This window comes from Arvicanthis niloticus, chromosome 16, assembly GCF_011762505.2.
Source record: "Arvicanthis niloticus isolate mArvNil1 chromosome 16, mArvNil1.pat.X, whole genome shotgun sequence".
Taxonomy (NCBI): Eukaryota; Metazoa; Chordata; class Mammalia; order Rodentia; family Muridae; genus Arvicanthis; species Arvicanthis niloticus.
The window spans coordinates 67,873,254-67,893,182 of NC_047673.1; the positions used below are offsets into that span (position 1 = coordinate 67,873,254).

The 19,929-nt window shown below is 42.3% G+C and overlaps 1 protein-coding gene across 3 annotated transcripts in view; it reads left to right on the forward strand.

The window, feature by feature from the left end:
* The window catches only part of Catspere (catsper channel auxiliary subunit epsilon), a 122,527-nt gene that overhangs the window by 79,863 nt on the left and 22,735 nt on the right, over window positions 1-19,929 (forward strand). For all 3 annotated transcript variants that reach the window (XR_013104492.1, XM_034520548.2, XM_076914579.1), the window contains 6 exons: window positions 1,220-1,278; window positions 4,070-4,145; window positions 15,375-15,427; window positions 17,009-17,059; window positions 18,061-18,094; window positions 18,655-18,734. Coding sequence is in view for 2 of the 3 variants with exons in the window: in XM_034520548.2 (XP_034376439.1) it covers window positions 1,220-1,278; window positions 4,070-4,145; window positions 15,375-15,427; window positions 17,009-17,059; window positions 18,061-18,094; window positions 18,655-18,734 (353 nt within the window). In the remaining variant the exon portion in view is untranslated. The remainder of the gene's footprint in view (window positions 1-1,219; window positions 1,279-4,069; window positions 4,146-15,374; window positions 15,428-17,008; window positions 17,060-18,060; window positions 18,095-18,654; window positions 18,735-19,929) is intronic.

Genomic DNA, 19,929 nt, shown 5'->3' on the forward strand with positions numbered 1-19,929 from the left:
TCAGAACTCAGGAAATAAGTAAATAATCAAAACAAGAGCGCTGCAGTGACAAACGCTAAATGTGTGTGTGTGTGTGTGTGTGTGTGTGTGTGTGTGTGTGTGTGTGTGTTGGAGGGGGAGTATGGGTAAGATAATTTAAAATTAAAAGGGGCTTGGGAGAGAGCTCAGTCAGTGAAGTGCTCACCCTACAAAGCATAAGGATGTGAGTTTGATCCCCAGAACCTACATTTAAAAACCCAGGTTTGGAAGCACATGCTTTAAATCCCAGCATTTTGTTATTAGAGACAGACAGATCCCTAGGGCTCTCCACCATCCAGCCTGGCCTGATTGGTAAGCCCCAGACTACTGAGAGAGGGACAGTCTAGAGGAGCTGCTCCGTGGTTGAGAGAACCCAGGCACCATTTCTGGCACCCACATTACTCACAGCAATCTGTAACTCCAGTTCCAGGGGGTCTGATGCTCATTCTGGCTCTGAGGATACTGTATGCATGTAGCACACATACATACAAACATGCAGGCAGACCCGTGAAATAAAGGAACCAAAAAACAATTTTTTTAGGACCACGAGTGGTACCTGAGGAATGATACCTGAGGTTGTTCTCTAGCTTCTACAAGCAACACACACACACACACACACACACACACACACACACACCAAATTAAAGGAGAGTAAAGAATGTAACAAAGTAAACTAATACATACATAACTGAGATTACACAAGAGAAAAGATGTGGGGGGAGGAGCCATTAACAGCTCAGAATACAAAGTCATTTGACACAAAGCCTGATAATCTGAATCTGAACCCCAGGACATACAAGGTAGGACAGAATCAACTCCTACAAGTTGTCTTCTGACCTTTACATGTGTTCCATGCACACACATGCCCCTACCCCCCCACACACACACACACCACACACACAAACACACAGAGGATGGATGGATGGATAGATAGATAGATAGATAGATAGATAGATGGATAGATAGATAGATAGATAGTAGGTAGGTAGACAGATAAAAAATAAACCTTAAGAATACTGTTTTTTTTTTAACTCAAGATTTATATGTCTAAAAGTATACAATGTGTTTGGAGGAACTTGGTCTGCAACACTGAGGACTGTGAACTGCTCTACTGTATCTAGACCTACAAACCTAAATGATACTAATTGAGGTCCCATTCCCACCTTTCTGCTCTACAGAAACTTTTCAATTTTCTTTTCAGATAACAAGTTTTTTTCAGAAAACAAATTACGAATTAGTAGATGATTACTATGATTTACAGTAAGTATGGCTTTTAAATGTTATTTGATTTTTGATATGTCTTTTTCTTTTATTTAAATGAACTCACACCCTCTTAGGTCTCCAAATTTCAAAACCCTTTGCATGTCTCAAAGTATAAGAAATTAGTATTTCCCCTTTAAAATATAAAGACTTCTTATAAATCAGTGGAAAGTTGTCTGAGGGTTCTTCTTCTCGCCCCTGAAGATGGCAAGACTGCCCTATCTTAGCTTCCCTTGCAACTGTTACAAAACACCTAAAGCAACTAGATTCAGGGGAGAAAGGGGTTAGTTTAAAGTTTTGAGATCACATATGGGAGACTTCATTGCTTCTAGAACTGTGGCAAGGCAGTAGCATCAGAACAAGAGTAGAACATGATAGAGACTACAAGTCAGGTAACAAGGAGGAAAAAACTGAGGTCCACACTTGCCTTTAAGGATACCAACACCCTAAGGTCCATCATCTCTTGATGATGCCATCCTGCTGTTCATGCCACATGTGAGCTGTTAAGTCATTCTTATGCAAACCAAAACAGGCTACTTCCTAACTCAATAATTTCCATGCATGTTTTATCATTAATTCCCAACTGAAAGTTGCTACATAGTATCTCAATCAAAAGGAAAAACTCTCCATACTAGACAGAGTCTTTAGCTGAGAACAGAAAGATGGAGTACCGCATATCAGAACCTATTTCCAGTGATCAACACCAAAGAAGGAACAAATTAGAAAATTCCAAGTGCTGATGAGTGCTGTTGATAAAACAGGCCAAGGAGTCAGCTCAGTCAGCACAGTGTCTGCCACATACACATTAGGACCTGAATTTGGACCTCCAGCACCCACATCAAAGCTAGGCATGGTGGTGGTACATGTCTGTAACCCCAGCACTGGGGGCAGGGAGACACAGGATGATCCTTGGAGCTCATTGGTCAGCCGATCTAGTCCAATCATGAGGTCCTGGTTCAGTAAGAGACCTTGTCTCAAAACTTAAGGTAGACAGTAATCAAGAAGGACATCTGATGTCAACCTCTGGTCTCCACTAACACATACATGTGAACACATATGCATGTACATTCCCCTGTATGTGCATACGTGAACACTTATGTGCACATGCATATATAAATGCACATGTGTATACACACACACACACACACACACACACACACACACACACACACACTACGAAAGAGAAAGAAAAGACAAGATGGCAGAGCAGTGGCCAGAAAGAACTAGGAGGAAATATTCCTTGTACACAATAGACAGAAGAGATACTATCACCCCGTCCTGTTCACCCTTTGACTCTTCTCTCTGGCTTTATGTGATGGGTAATCTAGCTGTTAGTTTGATGCATTCTGAATTCATCTGGAAGATGGTCTTTGAACATGCCTATGGGGATCATCATGATTAGGTTAGCTGAGGTGGGAAGACCTGACCATTCTGAATGGAAGCACTCAGCCAGGTGTGCTGGCTGGTTTATGTCAACTTGCCACCAGTAGAGTCGTATGAAAGGAGGGAACCACAGTTGACAAAATGCCCCCATAAGATCCAGCTGTGGGACATTTTCTTAATTAGCAATGGGGGAGGGTCCAGCTCATGGTGGATGGTGTCATCCCTGAGCTGGTGGTCCTGGGTTCTCTAGGATAAAGTAGGCTGAGCAAGCCATGAGGAGCAAGCCTGTAAGCAGCACTGTTTCATGGTCTCTGCGTCAGCCTCCTCCTGGGGATTCCTGTCCTATTTGAGTTCCTATCCTGATATCCTTCAATGATGAACAGCAATGTGAAAGTGTAAACCCAATAAACCCTTTCCTCTACTTTGGTCATGGTGCTTTAGTTAGGGTGCTTTATCCCAGCAGTAATAACCCTGACTGAGACACCCAGGATGTAAGAAGGAAAAGGTAGCCAGTCACAAGCATTCACCCTTCTCGGCTCCCTGCTTATGGGTATGACAATCCAATATTTCAACTCCTGACAGCTTTGACGTCCTCATGATGATGAACTGCACCTGGGAACTGAGAGTTCAGATTCCACTGCCCTTAAGTCGCTTTTGTCAGAGCATTTAATAATAGCCACAGAAAAATAACTAATGCACCTATCAAATGTATTGGACCCATTAGGAATTTTTGGATTTGTGGATGTTTGCTGAGAATTATATTGTAGATCACACAAAGTTATCTAAGGTACATTTTTTTTCCCTAGTCCAACCTCAAAAGTAGAATCTTATCAGGAAGTAGAGTGTCTGAATCACATCTTCAGAAGTTCTGTGACTGTTGTTTTTGCAACCTCTACTTTGCCCAAACACAAAATGATCTGTGTACAGTTGGTGACTAAGAAAGGCATTATAGCTAACATTTCTTGGCATGCAAATAAGTTTACACAGTTTAATGTGGTTAGGAGGTGAATTATTTCTTATTGTTTCAAATGTGTTGCCAGTGGGGTAGGAACCCCTATAGGGCAAAAGGAAGAGCCCATTCAGGAGAAAGCATCAGGTGCAGAACCCCAGTATTCAGGGACTGAGGATACTTGTAAAGGGTTTGAGATGCCACTAAAATGCTGGTGGATGCTCTCTTCTGTTCCCTGCTATGCCACACATCTGGCATCTGGTCGAGGTATGGCCGGGCTCCACAAGAGGGAGAGGAGTTCAGGTGTACAGCAGTGAAGAGCTACCTTGATGGACTTAGCCATCCTGCAAGCCTCTCTATCTCCTCAGAGGGGTCAGTGCCATCATACAATAGGAGTTCACAGTTGATCCTGTCACCTGTTCTCATTTTACAATAACCTATGTGGATTGTTTCTCCTAGACAAAAGAACGTAGGTCTCACACTTCTTCAGTTCCGACCTAGTGAGTCTTCAAGAACGTGTCCAACAGCCAAACCGGTAGGTGCCATTGGGTGAAAATCAATTTTTTTCTTCAAAATTATATATAGTCAGGGGCTGGGAGATGGGTCAATGGATAAAGCTATTGCCACACAACATTAAGAACTGGAGTTTGGATCCTCAGAACTCATATACATGCTGGGTGGGTATAGCAGCCCACCTGAAATTCCAGCACTTGAATGGTAGAGTTAGGGGGTCCCCTGAATAAGTGGGTGGGTAGACTAGTCATTTCTGTGAGCTCTGAGTTCAACAGAGAGACCTGCTTCCAAGAGTCAGGTGGAGAGCAATTGAGGATAACTCCTAATATCAACCATATGTCTACACATACAAGTATACACATGCATATGTACCCCAACATACATGCACGCATACATACATGGGCACACCTGCAGCATGGCACACATATATACATACACTAAAACAATGTTCAGTTAGTAAATTAAATAATACATAGTTATCTTTTCACTGTCCTTTGCCCTCCTTGGGGGAAAAATAAGCATCCTTCGGTTTGAACGCAGAGGATACAGGCTCTGCCTTCTATGAGCCTCTTTCCTGAAATAGGATTGGATAAATGTATACAAAAAAAAGAAACATAACTAGTCTTTGAAGGTTTGAAGATCAATTGTGTAAAGGGAAATTGAAACTAATGGGGAAAAGTACACTTGGGTCCTGTTTGTCAAAGGAGTCTGCCAGACATGCCCACGAGGATCGCACATGTCCATTCATCCAGAGGGACTTTTTGGTTTTTTGTTTGTTTGTTTGTTTGTTTGTTTGTTGTTTTTCCCCATAAGAGCTTATTATACCTCCATTGTACTTCTGGCTTTCAGTCTGGGCACTTGGTGATGGGAGTTATAAAATGGCCTCCCTAGCAGGAAGTACACCTGCTACAAGACAGCATGGTGCACAGTTACTGAGTAGCTCAGAGCAGAAAGCTGGCCACTTTGATTGAGAAGGGAAAGGTTAAAAAAAAAAATAGGTGAAATGTGTGACTAAAGAATAAGTAGATACTCAGCAAGCAGAGGGACTCCAAGACCAGACACAGCCAACAGCACTGACATGAGAAACAGGCCCAGAATGTTCTGATAGCCACACTAGTACTCAACTATCTCCTTTGAGTCCCTAATCTACTGTTGGTCCATCTCAGTGTCACCAACAGGCAGTCATTATACAGTGAGCACATGAGGAATACAGACATATAAAATGAAGTGGGTCTCCACAGCCTCTCCTTTCGGCTGTAGAAGAGGACCCTCTTTGTACCAGGACAAGATTTTGAGTTTTAAGGGAGCACTGTAACTTTCAGTTTTCCAAGTCCTATTGTTATTGATGGTTCTTAAACACTTTAACTTTCCTTGTCATCCACCACCCACCGGAGGCAGTGCGAAAGAAAGGGTAAAGGGGAAGTGGACCTGTTTAGTAAGGTTCTTTGGAGCAGTTCCTGTCCGTATCATCTGGAAATCGGCAGTTCAGTTCACAGGTCAGCAGGCAGCACAGTTCTATCCACTCAGGAACACTTCACGGATACACCAGCAGTCCAGTTTGGTAGAGTCAGGTTAGCAACAGTGGTGACATGACCTAGGGGAGACAGCCAGGCCTCAGCTTTGGCTCTAGTCAGCAGGAGGGACCAACAGGAACAGCAGGAGAAGTTCTCAGCTGTGTCTCTCTCAGGGAAGCAAAGGTCAGTGAAGATGAGAGTCCCATAAGTGTTACCATCAAGCCAAGCTCTGTCTCCATTACTCTGTCCAAACATCATGTGTCCTCCATGTGTCTTGCCTCAGCACATGCATCCAACTGCAGCACACCACCAGAAGCTTTTTGGTGCATTTCTCTCTACAGAGTCCCAACAAGTACAGTTCAACTATGCAGTGTAAGGCAAACAAATACATGCATGTCCTTACGAAGAATCTTTCATCACGTGTCCTTTCACGTGCTTGCTTTAGTAGAACATCCTCTCTCCTGTGTCTGCTTCAGTGAAACATCCCGTCACGAGTCTGCCTTAGCCTTTCATATTCCTTCATGTGTTTGCCCCAGCAAAACAACATCCAACCAACTTTCCAAAGAACCCTTAAGTTTCCACTTCAGAGCATTTTTAATTTTTTTTAAGATTTATTTATTTTATGTATGTGAGTACATTGTCATTTCTTCAGACACACCAGAAGAGGGCATTGGATCCCAGTATAGATAGTTGTGAGCCACCAGGTGGTTGCTGGGAATTGAACTCAGTACCTATGGAAGAACAGCCAGTGCTCTTAACCACTGAGCCATCTCCCCAGCCCCACTTCAAGAGCATTTAACTGGTATAAATGTGACCTATCCTCCGCCCTGTCAGTACACACTCCCTAGAAGCTGTGTTAGCTGCATACCGCGCCCCCACCACCACCACCCTGACTCACCAACTGCACTACTTACCAACCTGCATCATGCAGCTGAAGCACAAAACTGTACCACTGAGTAAGTCTGCATTTTCTGCCTTCAGTGGTTTGGCTTTGACCGTTGCAGACACCTTCTGAGGTCCCGGGGCTTCTCCCTCTCAAACCGTGAATGTGTCGCCCCTTCCACTTTGCCTGACCCTGCCCAGTCCAGCTTTACCAACAGATCTATCTCACCTGAGTTCAGGTCTCAGTTCCACCATTTGTTCACTGCCTTCTTTATGCCCTGTAAGACCCTTTCGCCCCTGCTGTAAAAGGGAACATTGGACTTGCAGAGATGTAGGAATAATAAGTGGGGTCATTTATGGAAAGCATTCAAAGAACAATGCCTGCCATAGAATCATTGTCTAATAAAATGGGCAGGGCCGGGGGAAGTTTCCCCTTCTCTCCCAAGCAGACCTGGTTCAGACCTGACCTCCTGGGCCGACTGCAATACATGGTGGCCTATCTCTGAAACAGGGAAACATGGCGCTGTAGTACAGACAGGTTGTCTTATTAGCCATGGAAGTCAAACCTATGTACCAACTATAGAATATGCTCTCAAGCACAGATTCCTTTCTTTGCACTCTCAAGCCATGTTCATGAATAAGCAAGTCATCGGCCTCCTGGGAAAATAGTCCAGAGACAGAAAGTACCAGCTCTGCCCTTTTTTCCATCCAATGATGTCAGGCTCTTGTAAAAACTGCCAGGCCAAATGGGCTAGAATGAGCTATTTAAATTGGAACCTACCATCTCTGTCACTTTGTTGTTTCATTGTCTGCAGCAGAGAGAACTGTCATTTCCAACAAGGCATCATGTCACCTTTCAACCTGGCGCCACGAGCTGACCATGCGGTAGTGTAAGCCAGCCCCGAGAAGTCTCTGCTACTTCTTTGGGAGAAGAATTGCCCCATGAGGGGATGACAACTCTAATATGTCACCCACCAGCAAGTCAATGGCAAAGGCCATTGGAATTCCCATGTGGGATCCATTGTTCCATAAAACTTTGCTGGGCCTGCTTCTGAGGGAACGCTCAGTAGTAAGAGCTTAGAAATCAGGGTTCAGTTCCTAGCACCCATATGAGCTGGCTTACAACTGCTCGCTACTCTAGCTCCAGAGGATCCAACGTTGTCTTCTGACATCTTGAGCATCTGGATACATGTGATGCACACACAAACAAGCAGGTAAATACACAGATACATAAAATAAACATTTGTTGACCCTCACCCTAAACTGAGGAGGCAGGAACTGTTGTAAAAAATATTTAATCACATTCTGGGGTTTCAACCCTGCCTTACTTAAATCATTTAGTCACACACGACCTTTATATTTATAATAAGCCTTGATTAGCACTGAGGCTGGGCACATATCTACCCTCTGTGCTATTAAAATCTATTTCCTATTAATAACCCCGAGTTGTTACTTACTATGTCTCTTCTGGGCTTATGTCTCTTCTCTTAACTCTAATTGGCCAGCCCTCCTGGCCATGCTTTCTTGATTCCTAACCCATGGCAGTGTCTTTCTCCTTTCTCCACCTTCTTTGTTTGCAGTCTCCTCCAACCCCAAGCCTGGGATCACCAAGCCCTGTCTATCTCAATTCTGTCTAGCTATAGGCTGTAGGCACTTTATTCAGAAACACTTCGGGGGCAAGGTCAGGAAGCATCCTGTCTAGGTGTGGACTCCTGTCTCTGGGATGACCAGGCCTTGGGGGCCCACATTTAGCATTACAGTACATAACAGACCAAACCTCAACAAGGAACAATCCTGCCCTGGCCCTGAGCTGAAGAGAAATGGTTTCACTTAGCTCTTGGGTCAGAATTTCCCAAACCTGTCCAGAAGGCCATGTACCTGGCCTACAGCAGTAGTTTGCTTAGAAAACAGGTTTTTGCAAGCTTCTTCTCCTTACAGCTCCTTTTCCAGGTCCTTCTTCAAAGAAAACTCAGATTTCTGATCCTAGCTGTGGTCACTGGTTCCAGGGTTTGTGATTTTGACAAAAAACACAGACCAGGATGAGAACGGGATATTACAAGTGAATCATCGTGGGACAAACACCATTTGTCCTGACCATGACAAAGTTGAGGAATTGTGCTGCCTTTTGATGGGGATGGGGCTGTTTGATGAACAGCAAGGCCAGGGTCATGCTTCTGAGCACATTTCACAGGGAAAAAAACAGAATGACTGTAGTTAATAAGGGATGCAATTGGGTTTTGCTGGGAAAACAAACTGCATCCCAGATGGTTAGCCAATGAAACCCAGCAACTCCCCCTGTGGGTTAGACCTAGGACAGGAGGTTTTATGAGGCAGGGGAGAGAGAACTAGGTCTCTGGCTCTGATAGAAACACAGGCTGATTGCAAAGTTGAAAGCAGTTATCTGCTGCTTTATTTTTCTTTTTTAATCTGCAATATGTTCACTCTGTTTTCTTACGCTTTCTTTAAGGCTGACACAGTCATTATTTTAGCTACAGAAGCTGGGTATAATTTTTAGGCAATATATTCTAAACACTGACAATCAGAGTAAAATGTTGGCCAAGAGTTTTTCCTTACTAGCAGAGATTTGATGAAGATAACCTTCTTTCAACTGAAAATCCAATGTGTCTGGTAGAAAAAAAAAAGTTCTCTTATTTTCAGAGCACAGTCATGATTCAATCATGTCCTTCGTGGAAAATCATTGGATTTCCTCAACAATGGAGGGACTCGGGGACAAATACATTTATCAAATCACCGTCAGGCAAAAAGCAGGAGGATTAATTGAAGGCAAGAGTTCAGGGACAACCTGAACAATGTAACAAGGCCCTATATCCAAATAAAAAGAAGAGGAGTATGTATACATATGTATATATACATATATGTGTGTGTGTATATACACATACATACATACATACATACATACATACATAGAAGATAAATGTGTCTTATACACACATCCCATCAGATTGCAAAAGATATTTGTACATGTGTACATATGTATGGTATATGTACATGTATAAATGTATTTAGGCACATGTATTTGTGTGATCACAAATGGAGGGCCAAGGCTGATGTCAGAGGCCTTCTTCAGTGCATTCTTACATATTGGGTTGGGGCCTCTTTCACAGCAGTTTTATTTGGTTCTTTGAATGTTGCCCCTTTCCTATCTACATGCTGTCACTGTCACTGTCACTTTCTCACTGCACTCCAGAGTGTCCCTCTCACAGTAGGGCACACACTGTGCTGGCTGCTAGGATACCCGTGTCCACAGGTGGTTCATTTGTTTTCAAACAAATAAATACAGATGCTGGGGATGCAGGAGCACACGGTTTCCTGTAATCAACATATGTGCAAGTAAACAGTAGGAGATCACATATGTGAGGTTAGGGCATTTAAACAAATACCACAGGCCCAGTATGCAGCCTGTCAGTAGTTGACCTGTTAGTCCTCTGATTATACATGAGCATGGGGGAAACCAGAATGAGCAAAGCAAGAGAGGCTGCTGCATGCAAGGCCATTCAATTCCCTGACAAGCCACCACTTGAATTAAGTACATGATAGATGGCTGCTGGCAGAGTCTGCCATGCAGGCAGGCTGCAAGCATGGAGCTGTTAGGGTTGCAGCAATGGAGGTAGAAAGAGGATCCACTAGCTCAGCCCCAAGGGATCTCATTAGATACATGCAAATACTATTAAAATCTGCGGTAATCCTGGTAACAAGCATTTCAGATAAGGGAAGAAATTCAGTCTGTGTTTCTATTGGATATTTTATTTACATTTCAGATGTTATCCCCTTTCCCCATTCCCCCCCACTCAGAAATCCCCTATCCCATCCCCCTCCTCCTGCTTCAATGAGGATGTGCCCCACTCACCCACCTACTCCCACCTGCCCGCCCTCCAATTCCCCCACACTGGAATATCCAGCCTTCAAGGAACTCCTCTCCCACCTATGCCCTATAAGACAATCCTCCCCTACATATACAGCTGGAGACATGGGTCCCTCCCTATGTGCTCCCAGGCTGGTGGTTTAGACCCTGGGAGCTCTGGTTGGTTGGTATTGTTGCTCTCCCCGTGGGGCCACAAACCCTTTCAGCTCCTTCAGTCTTCTCTCTAACTCCTCCATTGGGAACCCCATGATCAGCTCACTGGTTAGCTGTGAGCATTCACCTCTGTATATGTCAGGCTCTGGCAGAGCCTCTAAGGAGACAGGTATATCAGGCTCCTGTCTGCATGCACTTCCTGGCATCCACATCAGCATCTGCCTTTGGTGACTGCACATGGGATGGACCCAGATGGAGCAGTCTCTGAAAGGCCACTCCTTCAATTTCTGTCCCACACTTTGTCTCCATATTTGCTCCCATGAGTATTTTGTTACTCCTTCTAAGAAGGACCAAAGCACTCAAACTTTGGTCTTTCTTCTTCATGAGCTTCATGAGGTCTGTGAGTTGTATCTTGAGTATTGCGAGCTTTTGGGCTAATATCTACTTATTAGTGAGTACATATCATGTGTGTTCTTTTGTGATTGGGTTACCTTACTCCAAATGATATTTTCTAGTTCCATCCATTTGCCTAAGAATTTCATTGTTTTTAATAGCTGAGTAATACTCCATTGTGTAACTGTATGACATTTTCTGTATTCATTCCTCTGTTGAAGGACATCTGGGTTCTTTCCAGCTTCTGGGTATTATAAATAAGGCTGCTATGAACATAGTCGAGTGTGTGACCTTGTTATATGCTGGAGCATCTTCTTTCTGGGTATATGCCCAGGAGTGGTGGTAGCTGGGTCTTCAGGAAATGCTATGTCCAATTTTCTGAGGAACTGCCAGACTGATATCCAGAGTGGTTGTATCAGCTTGCAATCCCACCAACAATGGAGGAGTGTTCCTCTTTCTCCACATCCTCACCAGAGGATTGATCTTAGCCATTCATTGACTTCTTCCTTTCCTATTTTTATCCCTTTGATTTCCTTTTGTTGTCTAATTGCTCTGGGTAAGACTTAGAGTACTATACTGAAAAGGTAGGGAGAGAGTGGGCAGCCTTGTCTAGTACCTGATTTTAGTGGGATTGCTTCAAATTTCTCTCCATTTAGTTTGATGTTGACAACTGCCTTGCTGTATATCGCTTTTACTATGCTTGGGTATGGGCCTTCAATTCCTGATCTTTCTAGGACTTTTACCATGAAGGCATGTTGAATTTTGTCAAATGCTTTCTCAGCATCTAGTGAGATGACCATGTAGTTTTTTTTTCCCTTTGAGTTTGTTTATATAAAAGATTACATTGATGGATTTCCGAATATTGGACCATCTCTGCATTTCTAACATAAAGCCTCCTTGATCATGATGAATGATTGTTTTGATGTGTTCTTGGATTTGGGTTGCCAGAATTTTATTGAGTATTTTTGCATTGATATTCATAAGGGAGATTGGTCTGAAGTTCTCTTTCTTTGTTGGGTCTTTGTGTGGTTTAGGTATGAGCCTAATTGTGGCTTGATAGAACGAACTGGGTAGTGTTCCTTCTGTTTCTATTCTGTGGAATTGTTTGAAGAGAATTGGTATTAGGTCTTCCTTGAAAGTCTGATAGAATTCTGCACTAAAACCATCTGTTCCTGGGCTTTTTGTGGTGGGGAGATTTTAATAACTGCTGCTATTTCTTTAGGGGTTATGGGACTGTTTAGATGGTTTATCTGATCCTGATATATCTGTCTAGAAAGTTGTCCATTTCATCCAGATTTTCCAGTTTTGTTGACTACAGGCTTTTGTAGTAGGATCTGATGATTTTTTGAGTTCCCTGTTTTTGTTGTTATGTCTCCTTTTTCAGTCTTGATTTTATTAATCTGGATACTGTCTCTGTGCCCTCTGGTTAGTTTATCTATCTTGTTGATTTTCTCAAAGAATCAGATGTTGGTTTTGTTGATACTTTGTATAGTTCTTTTTGTTTCTACTTGGTTGATTTCAGCCCTGAGTTTGTTTATTTCCTGCTGTCTACTCCTCTTGGGTATATTTACGTCTTTTTGTTCTAGAGCTTTCAGGTGTGCTGTCAAGTTGCTAGTGTATGCTCTCTCCAGTTTCTTTTTGTAGGCACTTGGAGCTATGAGTTTTCCTCTTAGCAATGCTTTCATTATGTCCCATAAATTTTGGTATGAAGAGCCTTCATTTTCATTAAATTCTAAAAAGTCTTTAATTTCTTTCTTTATTTCTTCCTTGACTAAGTTATCATCGAGTAGAGCTTTGTTCAATTTCTATGTGCATGTGGGCTTTCCATTGTTTTTTTTTTTTTATTATTGAAGACCAGCCTTAGTCCATGGTGATCTAATAGGATGCAAGGGATTATTTCAATCTTTTTGTATCTGTTGAGGCCTGTTTTGTGAACAATTATATGGTCTTTTAGAGAAGGTACCATGTGGTGCTAAAAAAAAAAAAAAAGTATATTTTTTTGGTTTAGGATGAAATGTTCTATAGATATCTGTTAAATCCATTTGGTTCATAACTTCTGTTAGTTTTACTGTGCCTCTGTTTAGTTTCTCTTCCCATGATCTGTCCATTGCTGAGAGTGGAATGTTGAAATCCCCCACTATTATTGTGTGAGGTACAGTGTGTGCTTTGTGCTTTAGTAAGGTTTCTTTTATGAAAGTGGGTGCCCTTAAGTTTGGAGCATAGATATTCAAAATTAAGAGTTCATCTTGGTAGATTTTTTCTTTGACAAATAAGAAGTGTCCTTCCTTATCTTTTTTGATAACTTTTGGTGGAAAGTCAATTTCATTTGATATTAGAATAGCTACTCAAGCTTGTTTCTTGGGACCATTTGCTTGGAAAATTTTTTTCCAGCCTTTTACTCTGAGGTAGTGTCTGTCTTTGTCACTGGGGTGCGTTTCCTATATGCAGTCCTGTTTACATATCCAGTCTGATAGACTGTGTCTTTTTATTTGGGAAATTAAGTCCATTGATGTTAAGAGATACTTACGAAAAATAATTGTTGCTTCTTGTTATTTTTGTTATTAGAGGTGGAATTATATTTGTATAGCTACCTTCTTTTGGCTTTGTTAGAAGATTACTTTCTTTCTTGTTTTTTCTAGGTTTCAGTTTTTCTCCTTGTCTTGGAGTTTTCCATCTAGTATCCTTTGTAGGGCTGGATTTGTGGAAAGATACTGTATAAATTTGGTTTTGTCATGGAATATCTTGGTTTCTCCATCAATATTGATTGAGAGTTTTGCTGGGTATAGTAGCCTGGGCTGGCATTTGTGTTCTCTTAGAGTCTGTATGATATTAGTCCAGGATCTTCAGGCTTTTATAGTCTCTGGTGAGAAGTCTGGTGTAATTCTTATAGGTCTGCCTTTATATGTTACTTGACCTTTTTCCCTTACTGCTTTTAATATTTTTTCTTTGTTTTGCGCTTTTGATGTTTTGATCATTATGTGATGGAAGGAATTTCTTTTTTGGTCTGGTCTATTTGGAGTCCTGTAGGCTTCTTGTATGTTCATGGGCATCTCTTTTTTTAGGTTAGGTAAGTTTTTTTCCTATAATTTTGTTGAAGATATTTACTAGCCCTTTAAGTTGGGAATCTCCGCTCTCATCGAAACCTATTATCCTTAGGTTTGGTCTTCTCATTGTGTCCTGAATTTCCTAGATGTTTGGGGTTAGGAGCTTTCAGCATTTTGCATTTTCTTTGACAGTTGTGTCAATGTTTTCCATGGAATCTTCTATCTCTTGTATTCTGTTGGTGATGCTTATGTCTATGACTCCTGATCTCTTTCTTAGGTTTTCTATCTCCAGGTTAGTCTCCCTTTGAGATTTCTTTATTGTTTTTACTTCCATGTTTAGATCCTGGATGGTTTTGTTCATTTCCTTCATCTGTTTGGTTGTGTTTTCTTGCAATTCTTTAAAAAAAATTTTGGATTTCGTCATTAGGGGCTTCTACCTGTTTACCTGTGTTCTCCTGTATTTCTTTAAGGGAGTTATTTATGTCCTTCTTAAAGTCCTCTATCATCATCATGAGAAGTGATTTTAAATCTGAATCCTGCTTTTCTGGTGTGATGGGGTGTCCAGGACTTGCTATGGTGGGAGAACTGGGCTCTGATGATGCCAGGTAACCTTGGTTTCTGTTGCTTATATTCTGGCCCTTGCCTTTCGCCATCTGGTTATCTCTAGTGCTACCTGTATTCCCAGTCTCTGACTGGAACCTGTCACTCCTGTTATCTTGCTTGTATCAGAACTCATCAAATTCCAGCTGTTTTTGTGATCCTGTGATTCTGAGCTGTTGGGTGTAAGAGCTCCTGGGACTCAGGCTCCCTTCGTGATCCTGAAATTCTATGATCCTTGATGTGTTTGACCTCCTGGGAGCCCAGCTTTCTCTGGGTGTTGTGGGATCAGATGCAGAGCTAAGATCCTGGGAGTTATTAGAGCTCCTGGGAGTCCAGCTTCCTCAACTACTCTGAGTACAGCGGATTCTCTGTTGCTCTGAGTACAGTGGTTCCTCTAGGCTGGGTCAGGATATGGTGTCTTCATGGGAGCAGACCAGCTGGGAGTCTGCCCCAGCAAAAAGGACCAATCCAGAGGGAGAAAGGGAGTAGTATTCAGGAGGACAGGGTTTTGGTGAGCAATGGGTCCTGAGTGAGGCAGGCTCCCAGCTGCAGCTCTGGGATGTAGGGTTGTGGGGGAGGGTTCTTACCTGTTGTTCTGAGTACAGTGTTTCCTCTAGTATGGGTCAGGATATGGTGTCTTCACGGTAGCAGACCAGTTAGGAGTCTGCCCCAGCAAAAAGGATCAAGTGAGGAGCAGTCTGTTTTTCTTATCTAAACTCTAACTGTCTTTGGCCCGAACTCGGAGCTGCTGAACTCACTTTGTAAAATTACTTCATTTTTAGGTGTTTGAAATTGATGTTGGCTGTGATTCAAGTAAATACATTATGGTTCAAGGGTAAGTATATTGCTTCTATTTGTTGGGTCTTCCTCTGTTGAGGTTTAGTCTTTTGCTACATACTGTAATGCTATATATTGGCCCCAATGCCTGGTTGCCCCCAGAGACAAGAGAATCCACATGTAGACCCAAGTAACACTTGTGACCTTGCCCACCAACTTATCCCTGATTGATGAATAAAGATGCCTACAGCTTTAGTTGGGCAGAATTGAGGTAGTTGGAGTGTGGTGGTTTGAATATGCTTGGGCCAAGGAGTGGCACTATTGGGAGGTGTGGCCTTGTTGGAGGGAGTGTGTCATTGTGAGGATGGGCTTGGAAACCCTCCTCCTAGATGCCTAAGGATGCCAAGTCTGTTCCTGGCTTCCTTTGGATGAAGATGTAGAGGTCTTTGATCTCAATATGTGGGAGGTAAAGGCAGGGACAGATAGGCTCCTTATGAGCTCAAGGCCAGTCTAATCTGGATGCAGTGCTGCCCCTATGTATGGGAGTCCCAATTTCCCCACATCCTCTCCAAGATTTGTTGATTTCTGTTTTGGGTTTTACTTTTTACTAGATAAAATTGTATTTGCGGAGTACACCATGATGTTTTGATGTCATTATAGAATGATTAAATATAGCTAATTAAAATTTATGTTGTCTCTCATAATTATCACTCTATGGTAAGAAGTGTTTTAGCAGATGTATTGGTCAGCATCCTCTAGAGTAACAGAATTTATAGAATGAATTTATGTAGAGAAAGAAAGAGGATTTATTAGAATGACTTAAAGGCTGTAATGCAGCTAACCCAACAATAGCTGCCTATGCACAGAAGGTCTAGGAAATCCAGTAGTTGTTCAGTCCATGAGGCTGGGTATCTCAGCTGGTCTTCAGTAGATGCTGGAATTCTGAAGAAGTGGGCTCTGATGCCAGTGAAGGGATGGACTTGCTAGTAAGGCGAAAGCAAGCAGGCGAAGAGCGATAGCTTCCTCCTTCAGTGTTCTTATACAAGCTTCCATAGAAGGCATGGCCCAGACTAGATGTGGATCTTTCTACCTCAGAAGATCTGGATTAAAGATTTAAAGATGTGTCTTCCTATCTTAAAGATCCAAGTTAGCTGTAGACCTTTCCACTTCAAATTAAGCAAACATTCCTCACAGATGTGTCTCTACTTTTTGATGGGTCAGTGGGGGTGTTAATTAACTTCAAAAATAGCCAAGTTGACAACATTGTCTGTTGCCATTACAGTAGGCTTCAAAAACTCGATCTATGGCTGACTGTGGTCACTATGTGGTATAAGAGACCTCTTATGCTTATTATACCTACAGACTAATCATGTAGTTTGTGAACAAGTATTCCCTTCTCTCTTTCATTCTTACCAAATTTTTAATAAGTGTATACAAAATATAAGCAGTAAATCAGAAATGTTTGGAGCTGATTGTTTTTTTAATATATATAGATATTTTGATATATATCCCAGAGACTTTGATTTTGTAAATGAACTATGTAACCATCTACAGTTTAAGAACCACTAAGTTCAATGATGAAGTCTTTATGCAAATATATAAGCAATGACCTTACAACTACTTTGTTTTATTTTTGTAGATTTAATAGGAGTGGATGTCAACGTCATGATTTTTCTTATGTGATTGACAAGTAAGAAGTACTTCTAATATAAGCAGTTAATGTGCAGCTAGCAGTTTATAATCAGCTAGTGTTTACTGTTTATAACACCATTGGCATGCATATTTAAACAGTTTACAAATTACAAAAAAAAGTGTAGAGATAACCCTTAACCTTGTCTGAAACATGTATGAGACACATTAAGCATTGTCTTCACTGATTCAATTGGTTAAACAGAGCAAATATTATTTAGTCTCAAATCCCATATTTGTTTCTTCTAACTTTAGACAGATAGGAGGAGTACTTGTTCCCATTTCTCTTCTCTACATGACCGTGTAATGAACCTAGTTAGAATTGACATGCCTCCTGAGTTCACAGAGGAGAAGGATTCCATTATAAGGATAAATTTAAAATAGGGAATAACTGGAGTTTTAAAATATACTCGTAGGGCCCAGAGAGGTTGCTCAGTGGATAAAGTCCTAAACCCACCAGAAATCCAAGCACAGTAACATCCATTTTAAATTTCAGTATGCTGACAGTGAGACTGTGAGAGACAACAAGAGAATCTTGCAGACAAGCTGGACTGGCATACTCAATGGCAAACAGCAAAGAGACCCTGCCTCAAGCAATGTGGAAGAGGGATGGACCAACCCCAGAGGTTGCCCTTTGACCTCCATATGCATGACATACACACACCACATTCATACAAATGTATAAATTCACTCAACACCGCCCTAAATTATTTTTTAATTTTTATTTAATTTTTTAACATTTATTTATTCATTCTATGTATATGAGTGTTTTATCTACATGTATGCCTGCATGGCAAAAGAGAGCATCGAAGCCCATTAGAGTTGGTTGTGAGCCACCATGCGGTTGCTGGGAACTGAACTCAGGACCTCTGGAAGAGCAACCAGTGCTCTTAACTTTTGAGCCATCTCTCCAGCCTTTGCTTTTTGAATTGGAAATGAAGAATAAGCAGCAGATAATAACAAACTCTTTCTTTCTTTCTTTAAAAAAAAAAAACCAACTAGGAATCTTCTGAGAGAGAGCCTATCTGAAAATCTGGTAAGAAAAGTATAAATTTGTCAGTGTGATAAGTGGACACAACTGCCCCGTCCAGCAGGGCATTAAACAGCGGGTCCAGGGAGGTCACCTGAATGGGGGAAACAGGCTGACGCAAAAAATGATGATTTGTCTGTAGTCTGATCAAATCTTAATTTTTACTTTTCCACACAGGGGTTATATATACAAAAAGGCAAGATGTGGGGAAGGGGATGACGCAGGAGCATAGGTGTTCAGGGGGAGTACAGATACCTTCCAGAACAGGGTATTATCTTGGTGAAGGTTCAGGAGACAGGTCACAATGACTCTGCCTATGATTCACTTGTCCTTATCTAAGTTGAAACTATCCACCAAGGTCACCTATCTACAAGATCTATGATTACTCAGGCTGGTAAATTTCCACCAAAGCTGCCTGTTTACAATATCTTATAGCTATCTGTTTCAGTGGTTTTCCAAGATTTTGTGTTAGCAGGCTGACTTAGGCCTACTGCTGATGTTAGGCCTTCACTGTATAAGCAAGGCTGCCCCGACACACAACAACTGAAGCATTTTTATTTCTATAGAAAGTAAGGTATGACGTGGCAAAATACGGCTGCCCTCGGACACTTCAATTGGAAGAAATGTTTCATCCTGTCGTAGAATTGTAAGTTTATACTTACTTGGGAAATTAATTTGTGTGCTGGAAAAATGGCTTGGTTGTTAAGAGGCCATTCTGTTCTTACAGAGGACCTGAATTCAGTCCCCAGCTCCTACACAGTGGTTCAAAACCACCTATAATGCCAAGTCCAGGGAATCTGATGCCCTGTTCTGGCCTCCTTGGGCTGGGAAAGGCTTGGCTTCTCTCAAGCGGGGAGGGCAATAATGGTGGCTTAGTGCTCCTCTTTGGTTGCCAGAGAGTTTCTACATGGGTCTAGAAGGCTTCCTCTGCTTTCATGCCTTGCTGCTTGCCTTCCTTCTGCACCCCACCTGGCTTATAAGGTTCTGCCAGTGCCTTCCTACCCACATCACTCATCAAAACCCTGTGAGCTGTAGCCCTAATCCTCTCTAGTTTTCACCTTCTAGTTTTCCTGGGTGTCGGCTCCTTGCCAGCAGGTCCAGGTGAGAGGAGAGAGGTGCCAGTCCAGCTGGGTCTCTCTCTGGGGCTGAGCAGGATGGTGAGTGTCGGCAGCCCAAAAGAAGCACACCAAGCTGGGAGTCAAAGCAGAAACTCAGCTTTAATGTATCAGCCTCTCACTTATATAAACTCAGAGCATAGGGAGGAGGAGTTTTGGTGGGGTGAGATGACATGACATAGGGGCAGGGAAGGGTGATGGAGGGTGTGGGGTGACTGACAGGGCCAGTGGCAAAGCTCTACATCAAGAAGCAGGGCCACACGGGCCTTGTTGAGTCACCTTGGTACTGAAGTGACTGAGACAGGTCTCAAAACTTGAGCCAGGCTCAAGTTTGTCCCCAAGGCCCAAACCAGGGCCAAAATAGGGCCCAACACCTGGACACCAAGGCTGTCCCCACCACTGCTGAGACCTAGTTCTGTGTTTGTTTCGTTGTCTTATAACAAGGTCCTTATTTCTCCACAGTTAAAATAAGTACACAGTAAATGGTATAAGTCACATGTTCTCTCCCAACAAAGCTCTTTAGTTCAGTTTATCAGCATTCAACACCCATTTCCCACCAACTACCCAGCCAGATACTTCCTCCAAGTACTGGGCCAAGCACTAAGAATTCAAGGATTGAGAATGGGGGATCTCTGCTCTCAAAAGATGGACTAAGTAAATACGCCAAGTTGTCCTATAGAAAAGAATGAAGTGGGAGTAGGTATTGGAACACAGAAGGAATGAATC